The sequence below is a fragment of the Taudactylus pleione genome, unplaced genomic scaffold, assembly GCF_031769625.1.
Source record: "Taudactylus pleione unplaced genomic scaffold, aTauple2 ptg000018l, whole genome shotgun sequence".
In the NCBI taxonomy this organism is placed as follows: domain Eukaryota; kingdom Metazoa; phylum Chordata; class Amphibia; order Anura; family Myobatrachidae; genus Taudactylus; species Taudactylus pleione.
In genome coordinates this window covers 9,932,200-9,947,777 of record NW_028284420.1, presented here as the reverse complement: position 1 = coordinate 9,947,777, position 15,578 = coordinate 9,932,200, and the positions used below count along the sequence as shown (strand labels likewise).

At 41.2% G+C, this 15,578-nt stretch overlaps 1 protein-coding gene across 1 annotated transcript in view; it reads right to left on the bottom strand.

Moving 5' to 3' along the window:
• Positions 1-15,578, bottom strand: part of ZNF831 (zinc finger protein 831) — a 148,173-nt gene that overhangs the window by 115,377 nt on the left and 17,218 nt on the right. The window contains exon 2 of the mRNA XM_088482740.1: positions 2,937-2,946. Within this exon, the coding sequence (XP_088338866.1) occupies positions 2,937-2,946 (10 nt within the window). The remainder of the gene's footprint in view (positions 1-2,936; positions 2,947-15,578) is intronic.

Below are 15,578 nucleotides of genomic sequence, written 5' to 3'. Positions count from 1 at the left end.
ACTCTCCTTTCTCTATTGATGCTCCTCTTTATTTTTCTTCTTTGCTCATAACTCCACGACTATTAGTCCTCCTCTCATTAAAGCCTCTCCTCACGCTATTATCCTATGAATATAACCTCACTTCTTGCTATTGGTCTTCCTCTAAATGTTAATATCTCCTCTCAATATAAAGCATTATGTTTATACTTCTGTATTTATAACTGTTCTCCATATTTGTCCTCCTCTCAACGTAGCTTCTCCTTTCTCTATGCTAAAATATAAGCATTTTTCTCTCTATTGGACCATCTCTTAATGTAATCCCACCTCTAAATATCATTCAGCACTCTACTTCTTGCTGACCTCTGAAGGGGAGGAGGTTCATTCCACTTGGTTGATATTCTCCTTGCATTGTATGTCGCTTCTTTTCAATTGCTCGTGTTTTTCATGCAGATCACAGCAATGAGTCAGAAACACCAAACGTGAGCTTGTGACAAGCAGTGGGGGGGACGGGCAGCTCTTGTTATGACTCACAATAATCAAATAGCTGAAAAATGGAATGAAATGTATCTGTAAAAAGCAACTAAGAAATGAGTCATAGAAAGACAAATCATAGGCAGAATATTAACTGATGTCCAAGGCTAAATGTTACATTCCAGTTCTACTATAATTTTTTTAAATGTTTACCACACAAGTAAACAAATGTCCTAACATACTCTTTTTTTTATCATAGGGAGAGCTTATATAGAGCAACAGGAGAAGTTATAGGAAAGGTTACATGGAGTAATAGGAGTTATACTGTAGGAAAGGTTATATGGAACAAAAGGGACATTATAGGTAGAGGTACTGTGGAGCAAAAGGAGGCGTTATATGGAGATGTTATATGGTAAGGTTACATGGAGTATAAGATGAGTTATATAGAGATGTTATATGGAGCAATAAGAGGAGTTATATAGAGATGTTATATGGAGCAATAAGAGGAGTTACAGGGAGAGGTTATATAGAGCAATAAGAGGAGTTATATAGAGAGGGTATATGGATCAACAGAACATGATATAGGGAAAGTTTATATGGAGTAATAGGAGGAATTATACTGTAGGAAAGGTTGTATGGAGCAACAGGAGTAGTTATAGGGAGATGTTATATGGAGCAATAGAACAGGGCAGCACAGTGTAATGGTTAGCATTACTGCCTCACAGCACTGAGATTGTGGGTTCAATTCCTACTACGGCCCTAACTGTGTGGAGTTTGTATATTCTCCCAGTGTATGCGTGGGTTTTCTCCGGATGCGTCGGTTTCCTCTAACACTCCAAAAATATAGTGGTAGGTTAATTGGTTCCCAACAAAAATTAACCGTAGTATGTATGTGTGTGAGCATGTGATAGGTTATTTATTTATATAGATTGTAATCTCCACTGGGGCAGGGACTGATGTGAATGGTCAAATATTCTCTGTAAAGCGCTGCGTAATATGTGTGTGCTATATAAATAGCTGGTAATAATAATAAATAGGAGTATTTAAAGGGAAAGGCTATATGGAGCAATTGAAGGAGTTAAAGGGAGAGGTATATAGAGTAATAGAAGGAGTTAGAAGGAAAGGCTATCCGGAGAAATAGAATGAGTTAGACGGAGAGGTATATAGAGTAATAGAAGGAGTTAGAGGGAGAGGTTATATAGAGCAACATGAAGGATAAGTTAGAGGGAGAAGTTATATGGAGCAAAAGTAGTCATAGGGAAAGGTTATATGGAGTAACTAGCGTTTACCCACAGCTTCACTCGCGTTGGATGTCTGTTATTGCTCAGCAGAACTAATTTTACAAAGGCAGTAGTGGCATCTAATATTGTGTTGTATATTTTATATTACACTTGCACAAAGTCAGGGATATTTGTAAGATTATAGTCAGCTGTATGATTAACCAATCATACCGAACAGGTGATAATGATCATCATTTTCATATGTAGGTTGAAACACAGTCATTAACTGAAACAGAAACAGCTGTGTAGGAGTCCTAAAACTGGGTAAGGAACGGCCAAACTCTGCTACAAAGGTGAGGTTGTGGAAGACAGTTTCATGTCACATGTCATACACCAAGGCAAGACTAAGCACAGCAACAAGACACAAAGTAGTTATACTGCATCAGCTAGGTCTCTCCCAGTCAAAGATTTTAAAGCAGACTGGGGCTTCAGGATGTGCGGTTCAAGCTCTTTTGAAGAAGCACAAAGAAATGGGCAACGTTGAGAACCGTAGACGCAGTGGTCGTCCAAGGAAACTTAGTGCATCAGATGAAAGACACATCATGCTTACTTCCCTTTGAATTCGGAAGATGTCCAGCACTGCCATCAGCTCAGAACTGGCAGAAAACAGTGTGACCCAGGTACACCCATCTACTGTTCATAGAAGTCTGACCAGAAGTGGTCTTCAAGGAAGAATTGAGGCCAAAAAAACATATCTTCGATGTGGAAACAAGGCCAAGCGACTCAACTATGCACGAACACATAGGAACTGGGGTGCATAAATATGGCAGCAGGTGCTCTGGACTGATGAGTCAAAATTTGAAATAAGGCAGAAGGCAGTTTGTTCAACGAAGGACTGGAGAGCAGTACAATAATTCATGTCTGCAGGCAACTGTGAAGCATGGTGGAAGTTCCTTGCAAGTATGGGGCTGCATTTCAGCAAATGGAGTTGGGGATTTGGTCAGGATTAATGGTGTCCTCAATGCTGAGAACTACATGCAGGTACTTATCCATCATTCAATTCCATCAGGAAGGTGTCTGATTGGCTCTAAATTTATTCTACAGCAGGACAATGGCCCCAAACATACAGCCAATGTCATTAAGAACTATATTCAGTGTAAATAAGTTCACGTAGTCCTGGAAGTGATAATATGGCCCCCACAGAGCCCTCATCTCAACATTATCGAGTCTGCCTGGCATTACATGAAGAGACAGAAGGAATCGAGCAAGCCTACATCTACAGAAGATCTGTGGTTAGTTCTCCAAGATGTTTGGAACAACCTCCCTGCCAAGTTCCTTCAAAAACTGTGTGCAAGTGTACCTAGAAGAATTGATGCGGTTTTGAACGCAAAGGGTGGTCATACCAAATATTGATTTGATTTAGATTTCTCTTCTGTTCATTCACTTTGCATTTTGTTAATTGATGCACAGTACTGTACATGGAGCAATAAGAGGAGTTATATGGAGAGGGTATATGGAGCAATAGGAGGAGTAATGTATAGTTTATATGGAGCAATGAGAGGGGTTATATTTAGATGTTATATGGAGCAAAAAGTGAAGTTATATGGAGAAGGTATATGGTGCAATAAGACGAGTAATATGGAGAGGTTGTTTGGAGCAATGAGAGGGGTTTATTTGGAGATGTTATATGGAGAAAAAAGAGGAGTTATATAGAGAAATATTTGGATCAACAGGAGAAGATATAGGGAAAGGATATGGAGTAATAGAAGTTATACTGTAGGAAGTTTACATGGAGCAGCTAAAGGGAGAGGTTATATGGAACAACAGGAGTAATTATAGCGAGATGCTATATGGAGCATTAGACAGAGTTATAGAGAAATGTTATATGGAACAACAGGAGTAGTTAAAAGGAAAGGCTATACGGAGCAATATGAGGCATTAGAGGGAGAGGCATGTAGAGTACTAGGAGGAGATTGAGGGAGAGGTTATATGGAGCAACAGGATAAGTTATAGGAAAAGGTTATATGGAGTAATAAAAGGAGTTATACTGTAAGAAAGGTTATTTAGAGCAACAGAGGGCATTATAGGGAGAGGTTATATTGTGCAATCCCAGGAGTTACATGGAGAGGGTATATGGATCAACAGGAGAAGCTATAGGAAAAGGTTATATGAAGTAACATGGATGATATGGAGAGAGGTTATATTGAGCAACAGGAGGAGTTATAGGGAGATGTTATATGGAGCAACAGGAGTTATAGGGATATGTAATATGGAGCAACAGATGGAGTTATAGGGAGATGTTATATAGAGCAATATGAGCACCCTCAACCTAACCCTCCTACCTTAGGGCCCTATTGACTACAATCCGCATTTAGAATGCAGATTGTAGTGTGATATTTCTGACTGAATTCGCATTGCGAATTCAGGCAATATCACAGGGGTTTATTAAAAATCCCTTGCAGGGACAGAGCTTGAGCTAAAGCTCTGTCCCTGCAAATCCCCTCCACAACCTTATCACTGTATTTTTCGGGAAAAATATAGTGACAAGGTGAAGCGCATGTGCCGACCGGCCACCGCTACACTCCCCCACGATCGCAAATTTAGGTAAAACTAAAATAATGTGAAAAGGGTGTGAAAACACTCTTTTTCACTTTATTTTAGTAAAAATTATGTCAATAAATAGAGCCCTTAGTGCTTAACCCCTAACTCTAACGCCAACCCTCCCCCTAAGCCTGCTACTTACTTTCGGGGTTCCGGCGGTCTGGATGCCGGAAGTGGTTATATGCATGTTATGTTATATGAAGTGTTTAACATGTACTGGTCATGGTAAGGTTTTCCCCATAATTTGTCCCTGGGACTACAGAGACAAGCAATGGGGGACTGACAACCCTGGCAAAAAACATTCTGTAATGGTCTCAGAAATAATTCAATGACAAAGACATAGAGTACAAGAGCAACACTGCCTTACCCCTGACAAGAGCAACACTGCCTTACTCCTGACTCAACCCTGAAAGTGTCACCATGACAACAGTTAATCAGAGGAAGAAATCAGTCTCTTTATACCTAGTTTTTATCTAATCAACAAGTTGTACAGGTTGAGTCTCCCATATTCAAATATTCCGAAATACAGAATAACGGAATTTTTTTGGCATGACTGAGATAATGAAATCTTTGATGTTTGTACACAAACTTTTTCTAAGGCACAAATTATTAAAAATAATGTATAAAATTACCTTCAGGCTGTGTGTATAAGGTGTCACGAACCTGTCTAGTTTTCACCTTTTGCCTGTTGACTTACCACTGCCAGCTGTCTCCATGGATCTGTATGTGTAATTTGCCTGGAGGACCTGTTCTGTTCATGCTGCTTCAGCACTTCCCTATGGCATTCCTTCCACACTGATTATTTCACCTGGGTCCTTTCCTGTCTGTGAACACTGCTAGCCCTGATTGGAATCACAAGTGTAGTTCTGACTCGGTGCTGCAGAGATGAATACTCCCTCTGCATGTTGTGCCTTCCACCACTCAGAATGCTACTGCCAGACCACCTGTCCATATCCACCAATTGCAGCCAGACCCAGGGTATATATATCCTCCCCTGATAGCATTCTGGGCCTGAACATCTCGTTACTTCCCATGGTGTATGGTTCGTGCTGTTTCTGTGTACAACTGGCTTCTGCTGACAGCAACCTCTTGTGCATTCAGAATACCAGCTGGTTCCCAGACCAGTTCATCTCCCCTGGCAATCCAGAAAACCTGCTATAGCAATACATGGCAATCCAGAAAACCTGCTACAGCAATACCTGGCAATCCAGAAAACCTGCTACAGCAATACCTGGCAATCCAGAAAACCTGCTACAGCAATACCTGGCAATACAGACATCCTGCTACAGCAATACCTGGCAATCCAGTAATCCTGCTAGTTTCCAGGCCAGTGCAACTCCTGTGTTTTCAGCTTCAGCTGTCAGTGAGTTCCTGTGCTTCTGACCTTAGTCCTGTGCTCTGCTGCTAGCCCTACTGCTGGTTGGTCCCTGGCACCCTGCAAACCTGCATCGTGTTACCCTGCATCATGCTTCCTGCTGTGGATCAACTCCTGCTCCTTCTACCTATCCACTCCCTCCCTGAACCTAAAATCCCAAACCTACCCAATCCTTCCTGAACCTGTTATTCCCAATTACCCTATCCAGCCTGCACCTGAGTTCCAGCCTTTGTCACACCATTTCTGGATTACCCTGTTTAGCCCTCGTCTCAGCATTACCTGATTTCCCTTCAGCTATTGTCACGTTATTCCAGTCCAGAGTCAAGTTCCAAGTTCATCAGTTCAATCCACGTTATTCCAGGCCAGAGTCAAGTTCCAAGTTCACCAGTTCAATTCAACAAGTCTTCCTGCCGGTCCCAGACCGGTTCCTCCAAGTTCCTGTCATTCATCATCAAAGGCAGTTCTCACTGCTACATAAATCTTGCAATAGAGCTATCTACGTCATCTGTGGTTCCAGTCATGTCGGTCTCCGTTGAATCCCACTCATCAACTGAGACAGGTAACTCACAGACACCATTCATGACAGAATGTTCAGGCCAATGGATGGTGGTGGATCAAGCACCTATTAAGGGATTAGATGCTTTCCGTAACCTGGTCGCTCGCTTGGATTCACAGGAGGCCGTACAGCATCAAGTGCTACAGCTTTTGCAAATCCTGAATAATCGGCTAGATGATACTCAAATCACACCTGAACCTCTAACTACCTTCCATCAACTGCTGGAGCAGCTACAGACTTTACTCATCAACATTTTTCAGATCATTCCCGAGTTTCTTAGAGCTACCCCTGTCTTAACTAAAATCTCAGCCTTGGAATCCCTAGGAAACATGGATTCTTCTGAACCAAGTAATGTCAGACATCGTAGTTACCCACGGCCCAAGCTCTCTGTGGCCGAACGCCAGCGGCACAAAGATTTACAGCTCTGTCTCTATTGTGGGGGTTCAGACCACTTCATTAAAGACTGTTGCCTTTGCAACTCCAGCAGTGGTTCCAAGTGTCAACGTCTCAGTGCCTGTTCCGGCCCCAGCCCGGATTCTGCACGTTCCGGTCTCAGCCCGGATTCTGCCCGTTCCGGCCTCAGCCCGGATTCTGCCCGTTCCAGCCTCAGCCCGGATTCTGCCCGTTTCGGCCCCAGCCCGGATTCTACCCGTTCCGGGACCCAGCCCTGATTCTGCCCGTTCCAGTCCCAGCCCGGATTCTGCTTGTCCCAGCAGGGGACTCCAGTTGCCAACCCCAGGAGGGGTCTCCAGAGCCTCAGCCCCAGGAGAGGTTTCAAGCCTCGTACCCCAGCAAGGAGTCTCAACTCTGGCACCCCAAGAGGGGGTCTCAAGTCTGGCACCCCAGGAGGGGGTTTCACGTCTCGTACACCAAGAGGGGGTTTCAAGTCCCATTCCGCAGAAGGGTATCTCAAGTCTGGCACCCCAGCAAGGGGTCTCAAGTCTCGCACCCCAGCAAGGGGCTTCAAGTCTCGCACCCCAGGAAGGGGTCTGAAGTCTTGCACCCCAGGAGGGGGTCTCAAGTCTCATGCCCCAGAAGGGGGTTCCAAGTCTCATACCCCAGGAGCAGGTTTCAGATTCCAGTCCCCAGAGAGGAGTGTCATGTACTACTAATCCTGATCATGGTTCCTGTTCACCATCTCCTACAAATATCGTTCCAGAACATGACAATCTCTGTAGTCTATTCTCAGCTTTGATTGTTGATGCTACTGTCTCTAGCTCCTCTGGACCCCTCCCAGTCCCATCAGTTGGTCCAAACACCAAACATCTGTCAGCTTCAGTTGTTTTGACTCATCAATCGGAGCATCCTCTAGTCTCTTCCAGCCCTGCACCTGAATGTGCTCCACAGTCTTGAGCACACAGGATTCGTCGGATACTCCACCATGCATTTATTTTGATTGGGACTTATCTCAATACTATGCTCTATTGAAACAATTCTTTGCTATGATGAATTCTTCTTTGCCATGTGGAGTCAAGCCTACTAATATTGTAGAGTTTATTATCCCATCTTTTCAAGGTAAAGCTTGGGACTGGGTTGCCCCTATATACACCTCCAATGATCCAATGCTTCTAAATATAAAGACTTTCAGTGAAGCTGTTGTCAATGAATTTGGTCCTTATCCTGTAAACCAAAATTCAAGCGAAGTTCTCAGTTCCAAAATATTGTCCAAACAATTGTTTGTGCTACCAAGAATTTGTTCTCCACTCCCCTGAAGTCGAACAAGGTCAAGTTTTTAAGGGCCAGCGTGCTGAATCCCAAGCATCCAAGGAAAGTAGTACTACAGAATCGGCATCCCTGAACATGAGATGCACGCACACCTCCTTGTTACCTTCATACAACTGTACCTCCCAAAATATACTCTGACAGTTTCTAGTAAGAGGTTGTCACCCTCTGATGTTCTGCTCCAATATACCGCTTGTATGGTACAGAATGAAACACTCCTCCGAGAGAAGTCTCGAAGGACCCTTAGGAACCAATCTTCTAACACCATTAGAACTAGTCAAGTTTCGTTTAGATCCTCCCAGGTGTCCTATCTGTCTTCAAGCCAGACTAATTCTTGCATTTCACCTTTAGACACTGACTCAGAATCTGAGTTTGATCATGCACATGATAACTCTCCATTCTCTGAAGACCATCTGTCATTTGACCCTGACCTTCCCAGTCATGTATTTCCCCAGGTGTTGCCCGAGAGAGCCACGGCTTTCCAGGGAAGACGTTCATCTTCCCACCAAAGATACCAGCGAAATAATGCCGGTTCTACATCTTCTCATACCAAATCTTTGTGTACTACATTCCCAGACGAGTGTCCTCATTTTGGGATTACTAAAGACTTCCTAGGTGATGAAGGCTCCACATGTAGTGAGGAACAATGGTCTACTTACTCTGAGGATGAAGATGTCTGAAGAGATGTTTTCAGAGTTATGGTGTCCCTGTGTTTGAAGCTCCTGGAATGTCATGTTTGGAAGAAAGTTTTTTTTTCTCGGTGTCCGGAGTCCACCCATAAAGAGTGGGGTACTGTCACGAACCTGTCTAGTTTTCACCTTTTGCCAGTTGACTTACCACTGCCAGCTGTCTCCATGGATCTGTATGTGTAATTTGCCTGGAGGACCTGTTCTGTTCATGCTGCTTCAGCACTTCCCTATGGCATTCCTTCCACACTGATTATTTCACCTGCGTCCTTTCCTGTCTGTGAACACTGCTAGCCCTGATTGAAATCACAGGTGTAGTTCTGACTCAGTGCTGCAGAGATGAATACTCCCTCTGCATGTTGTGCCTTCCACCACTCAGAATGCTACTGCCAGACCACCTGTCCATATCCACCAATTGCAGCCAGACCCAGGGTATATATATCCTCCCCTGATAGCATTCTGGGCCTGAACATCTCATTATTTCCCATGGTATATGGTTCGTGCTGTTTCTGTGTACAAGTGTATCCCTGGCTCCTGCTGACAGCAACCTCTGGTGCATTCAGAAAACCTGCTGGTTCCCAGACCAGTTCATCTCCCCTGGCAATCCAGAAAACCTGCTACAGCAATACCTGGCAATCCAGAAAACCTGCTACAGCAATACCTGGCAATCCAGAAAACCTGCTACAGCAATACCTGGCAATCCAGACGTCCTGCTACAGCAATACCTGGCAATCCAGTAATCCTGCTAGTTCCCAGGCCAGTGCAATTCCTGTGTTTTCAGCTTCAGCTATAAGTGAGTTACTGTGCTTCTGACCTTAGTCCTGTGCTCTGCTGCTAGCCCTACTGCTGGTTGGTCCCTGGCACCCTGCAAACCTGCATCGTGTTACCCTGCATCGTGCTTCCTGCTGTGGATCAACTCCTGCTCCTTCTATCTACCCACTCCCTCCCTAAACCTAAAATCCCAAACCTACCTATTCCTTCCTGAACCTGTTATTCCCAATTACCCTATACAGCCTGCACCTGAGTTCCAGCCTTTGTCACACCATTTCTGGATTACCCTGTTTAGCCCTCGTCTCAGCATTACCTGATTTCCCTTCAGCCATTGTCACGTTATTACAGTCCAGAGTCAAGTTCCAAGTTCATCAGTTCAATCCACGTTATTCCAGGCCAGGGTCAAGTTCCAAGTTCATCAGTTCAATCCATGTTATTCCAGTCCAGAGTCAAGTTCCAAGCTCACCAGTTCAACTCAACAAGTCTTCCTGCTGGTCCCAGTCCGGTTCCTCCAAGTTCCTGTCATTCATCATCAAAGGCAGTTCTCACTGCTATATAAATCTTGCAATAGAGCTATCTACATCATCTGTGGTTCCAGTCATGTCGGTCTCCATTGAATCCCACTCATCACCTGAGACAGGTAACTCACAGACACCATTCGTGACATAAGGTGTATATGAAACATAAATTAATTTAATTTCTGTACACAAACTTTGCTTGAGCCACAAAATTATTGAAAATATTGTATAAAATTACCTACAGGCTGTGTATATAAGGTATATATAACACATAAATGCATTCTATGTGTATATTTGGGTCCCATTCCCAAGATATTTCATTATGATATGCAAATATTACAAAATACAGAATATTCCGTTATCCAACATACCCCTGGTCCCAAGCATTTTGGATATGGGAGACTCAACCTGTACTGGATACGCTATCAAGGCTTTAGGCTGATCTAGTTCACCTACCTTCCACATCCATGGATTTTGCATAGTGAAAATAAAATCCCTTGTTAAGATAAAGGCTTCAAAAATGTTACACCTTTCTACTGTGCTAAACTGACAGGCTTATAATAACGCTGGTGCCTCCAGATCTTGATGTCACTAGGCCATTTTACCTATAGACTACAGAACCAACAATGACATTCTCATGGGCAGTGGCATCCTTTGCTTTTCAAAGCAGCTTTATACACATCCATCAGACTTGGAGCAAAGAGATCTTTAACTTTCTTATAAAACTTTGCTGACAAGGGTGAAAAATCCACTTGATCAGTATCAGGTTTAGAAGTTACCTTCAAGAATTAGCCAGCGACCTTTTCTCCAAAACATTTTAATATAGTATTGCAAGAGATATATTTTTTATGGATCAGCTTCTGTCAATGCATCACATTCTGCTGCCACTCTTCTCCACTCCTGCCCCAAATGTTATGCATCCAGCCATAATGTGGCATCATCCAACTCAGACGTGGCATCATATCTACAGGATGTACCTGTAACCTCCACAAGGTTTGCTATTGGCCATTGGACACTCTGATTAGTAATGCTCTCACATTATATCTATCACCTCTTTCTGAATTATGCCGTTTTACTTAAATACTCCAATCCAGACCAGCAGCATCTATATTTTAGAACAGATCATAATACATTGTGGGCCACATTACAGTGGCCTGGAGATACATTGCTTAAATCCGAAAGATTACTGTAACTTTGAATGCATCTAACTTGGAAAATGGAATAAATGTACCTCTTTGTCTGTTATTAGCCAGTCTAGTTTTATTACTGTTTTGTTCCCGATTGTAAAGCATAATGGAATATGCTGGAGCTATATAAATAAATGTTAAAATAAATAAATAATGTGGTCCTCAAATTTTCTAAATTTGGTCCAAATCTATCCAAGTCAGATGTAAGGTCAAGCTCCCTTGTCTATCTGGTGTCTTTATTACTACAGTACATGTTTGCTGGTACAAACCCATCTGGTGGCATAGCAACATACATATTTATATTATGTATTCATTAACTTCTATTTATATAGTGCACACATATTATGTAGCACTTTGAAGAGACTATTTAATTCCTGCCCCAGTGGAGCTTACAATTTATATTTACTACCACATGGAAACTCAAACACTAGGGTTCATTTTTAATAAAAAGTCAATTAACCTACCAGTATGTTGCTATATATTGCCCTCTGGCACTTGCGGTGATTACACTATACCTGCAGCTACTCTCGTCTGCTTTATTTCCTTGTTGTACAAATTTTCCTCTAATGAACAACCAAAGAGAGAAACAGAGCTAAGTGGATAACACAATCAAATGTAACACAATCAAATGATTCAAAGTGCTAATATTAGCGATGTTGATGGTATTAATAATATTTAAAGTAATGATTCTTCTTATTGCAGCTTGATAGAAACAAATATTTAAAAAATACAATGTTGCATAACAATTAAAAACTCAATATATATATAAATAAGGCCATGTAGTGATAGGTGAATAAAACATGTATCATGGAACCTGTCCAAAGATATTAAAGTATGCACACTGTAGCTGGGAAATCCCAAATCCTGTTATCAGATAAAAAGTCCTTTTATGGAAATTGCAAAGATAGATCTAGAGGGAAATGAGCTGGATATTTAAATTAAAGACATTATCCCCTAGAGGTCTCAATCTAGACTTCGAGCTCAAATGGTTTCTGTAGGGTGCTGTGTTTCAACATTCAGTCTAAAACTTCTTTAATTTTTTGAGTCTTCTCCCCCCCCTTATTTTTATCAATAATTACATTTATGGCACATTTTATTCACCTTTCATTCAATATGTTTATTTTATTTAATACGTATTTTAATGACGAATATATTTTAGCATTTAGTGATATATAAAAAACAACACGCGAACAGGAACCACCAATGCATTTCGATGCAAACAAAATGTGTTGGAGGGTTCCTGTTTGCTATCCTTCAAGTCTACACCCCTGAGGCAATACCACAGAGATTTCCTGAATTCGGTACCATTCAGCTTGAATACTCAGGATCCCTGGCTTGGGTGAATTGTTCTTGAGTGATATGCTATAAACCAAGTTACTATCTTGTACGTGTTCTTAATCTTACGTTTTAATTATAAAGTTTGGATATACTACCCTATGAAATTCTCTTGGTTTTTGTCTTGACACTGGGCTACATCTTGATACTGGAAATCATATGAAAACCGTGTCCTGACTCATTGTAACATTGGTTGAAATTGAGATAAGCGTAATTATACAGATTGAATGTACGCACATTATTGAATGTACGCACATGAAAAACAGACAGTGTTTTACATTCTACACTATTAGTGCCTTCTTGTCCTGTTTTTTATATTTTATCTATAGATCCATTCTCTGGCAAGGATCGTACAAGAGGAGCTGCTTTCTTTCCCTTTTATATCCTTATTTTTGTATAAACATTTGTACTACTATTAGCGCATTGAGGGTTTGTGATTTCATTTAGGGATATATATCTATATATCTTTATCACTTCGCACTTTATGTACATCAACTCGTGTTTAGTCCTATTTATAATTCTCTATTCATATATGTGCATGTTTTTTGAGAATGGTATACATCATTCTTTTCTTATATTACATGTGGCATATATTCAGTATAAAGAAGATAACGGGGATCGTGATGGGACAATAGGGCAACCTGCCCCAGTAAAGATGGCCGTCTGTCTTTGATAAAGTCCACAAGCAAGATGGCTGATGAAATCGGAAGTACTGTGGGGCAGCCGTGCACTTCATACACAGGAAGTTGCTAGTTGCCACCGATTTAGGAGCCTGCAGTGGATGACGCTGCCGGAAGACAGAAGCAAAAGAGTTCCACTATGATCGTGAAAAGGGACACTATTGCTGTTACAACGGGAGGATGCCGATACTGGAAGTAGTTCTGACATACTTCCGGCCCGTCGATAATTTTTATAAATTATTTTTATCTACATTATTAATTATCTGTGGATCAGGTTTTGAGCACTAGATTGATGCCATGGATCTGAGCGTCATGGCTTTTTTTATAAGTGTGTTTTAAGAGTTGTTTTTTTCTCTTGCAAATCTCCATGACCTTCTAACCTGGAAGTTTATATGATTAAGGGTATAAAAGAGGACTAATTTTTTACATAGCCACACTGCCTTGAGAAAGGGAGCTGCTGTCTCCCGAAATACGTTGGCCGAGTGTGACAGGAGATATCTGGAGATACACTTGGATAAGGACTGTGGATGAGGTTTCCGGAGACCTCCACCATATTGATTTTCATACACCCTATTCAAGGAGACTTACGGTAATTCTCCCATTTTTTAACTCATGTGGATTTCTGCATATTATTTTGCTATTTTTTATTGTTATTTGTGACCGATCTATCGGACAATTAGTCAACTTTTTATTCCATGTGATATTTTGAAATTGTGTTTTTGATATTACATAGTGTGTGACGTACTACACCATATTCTATACACTATTTCTTGTTTTTCATGATATGAAACAACTATCAATTCTATGGAGTGCCACTAACACACGAGACCCAGTGTGTAGAATTCTAAGGAAAGGATACCATTTCTATTTGTTATGACACCAGCGCACTCAGAATTATCACCACTTCTTTATTTTGTTTGATTTAGATAGTTAGTGAAGGGTACTATCTTTTGATTTTTCAGTCTGCTGCTGGTGTCAGTTGCCAGCAATATTTATATATATATAGAATGCTTCAATAAGTGTTATGTCCTTTAGGGCAACTGTAGGAGAATGTTTTTTTAGATAAACTGCTGTGGAAACGGTTCTGCCTAAAACTGTTTGTCTAATCCTGTATCCTTTAGCATACATCTTGCTTTCTCCACTATTGTATGGTTTGCTAGTTCACCTTCACTGTTTTGATCAGGAGTATAGGCAATGGTTGATTGATGGTCTATTCCATATTTTCTCAAGAATAAGTCTACCTCTCTGTTTAGATATTCTCCACCATTATCGGATTTCAGAGACTTGAGTCTGTGATCAGTTTGATTCTCTACAATTCTCTTGTAGTCTGCAATCTTCTTTGCTAATTCAGATTTCTCTCTGATAAAGTATATGTGTGTCATTTTTGTGAAGTCAGCTATGAATGTCACAAAGTATCTGTATATAGTTACTGATTTTACTTCCATTGGACCACCCACATCTGTATGCACGTATCTCAAGTGGTGCTATAGCTCTGCTTCCTGGCTTGGGAAATGGCTGATGACTGTTTTCATGATATACAGTCTCACATATGGTTTTCTCTTTGTCAGTCACTGACATTCCTGTGACCATCCTATTCTGTACCTTTTTAACACTGTTGTATCCACGGTGACCAAATCTTCTGTGCCAGAATACCAGTTACTGTAGTTCAGTTGTCATCATTGCAAAACAGTGCTGTGTATCAAGGATATATGATTGCTGACACCTTGTGCCTGAAGCTATTACTGTCACTTTTCTGTTTTGCACAATTCACTTTCTTTTCATGAAATTAACTATGGGGTATCTCTGTTCTAGGACACTGATGGCTATAAGATATGTTCCCATCTTTGGTACATAAAGCACAAATTAGATCTCTGTTACTTTAATTCTAGTCCCAACTTTCAAGCAGGCTTTAATTGTTCCAACTTTTGTAGCTGCACTGACTTGCTCCCTTTAATTGTGACAGGGTCACATGCGGCTAACTTGGTGAACTATTCCTCAGCTGAAATGCCTTGTTGTGTCTAAATCGAGCTTATCAGTAACACTCAAGGCTGATTCATCTATGATGTTACATTTCTTGCTTTGTATAGGATTAACATTCTTTTGCTTGCACTCAAATGCTTTGTGACCTATCTTGTGATAATTGTAGCACTTTTTTGTGTGTAATGCAGTGGACTCAACACTTGGCTCTCTTGACATAAGTTCTTGGAACTGTAATAACTTTACTCTAATGGTGTCTGTGGTTACATACATACATACAGATATGTGAGGTCCAAAGGAAGTCAAGTCAATAAGTGGATACAGATATTTCAGACCATTCACAAGAATGACACACATATATATCAAAGAGAAGTCTGAAGTAGTGAATAAGATTGCAGACTAAAATGGACTTGTGGAGAATCAAGCCAGTTACTGAATCAAAACCCTGAGATCTGATAATGGTGGATAATATCTAAATAGAGAAGTGGAATTCTTCTTGA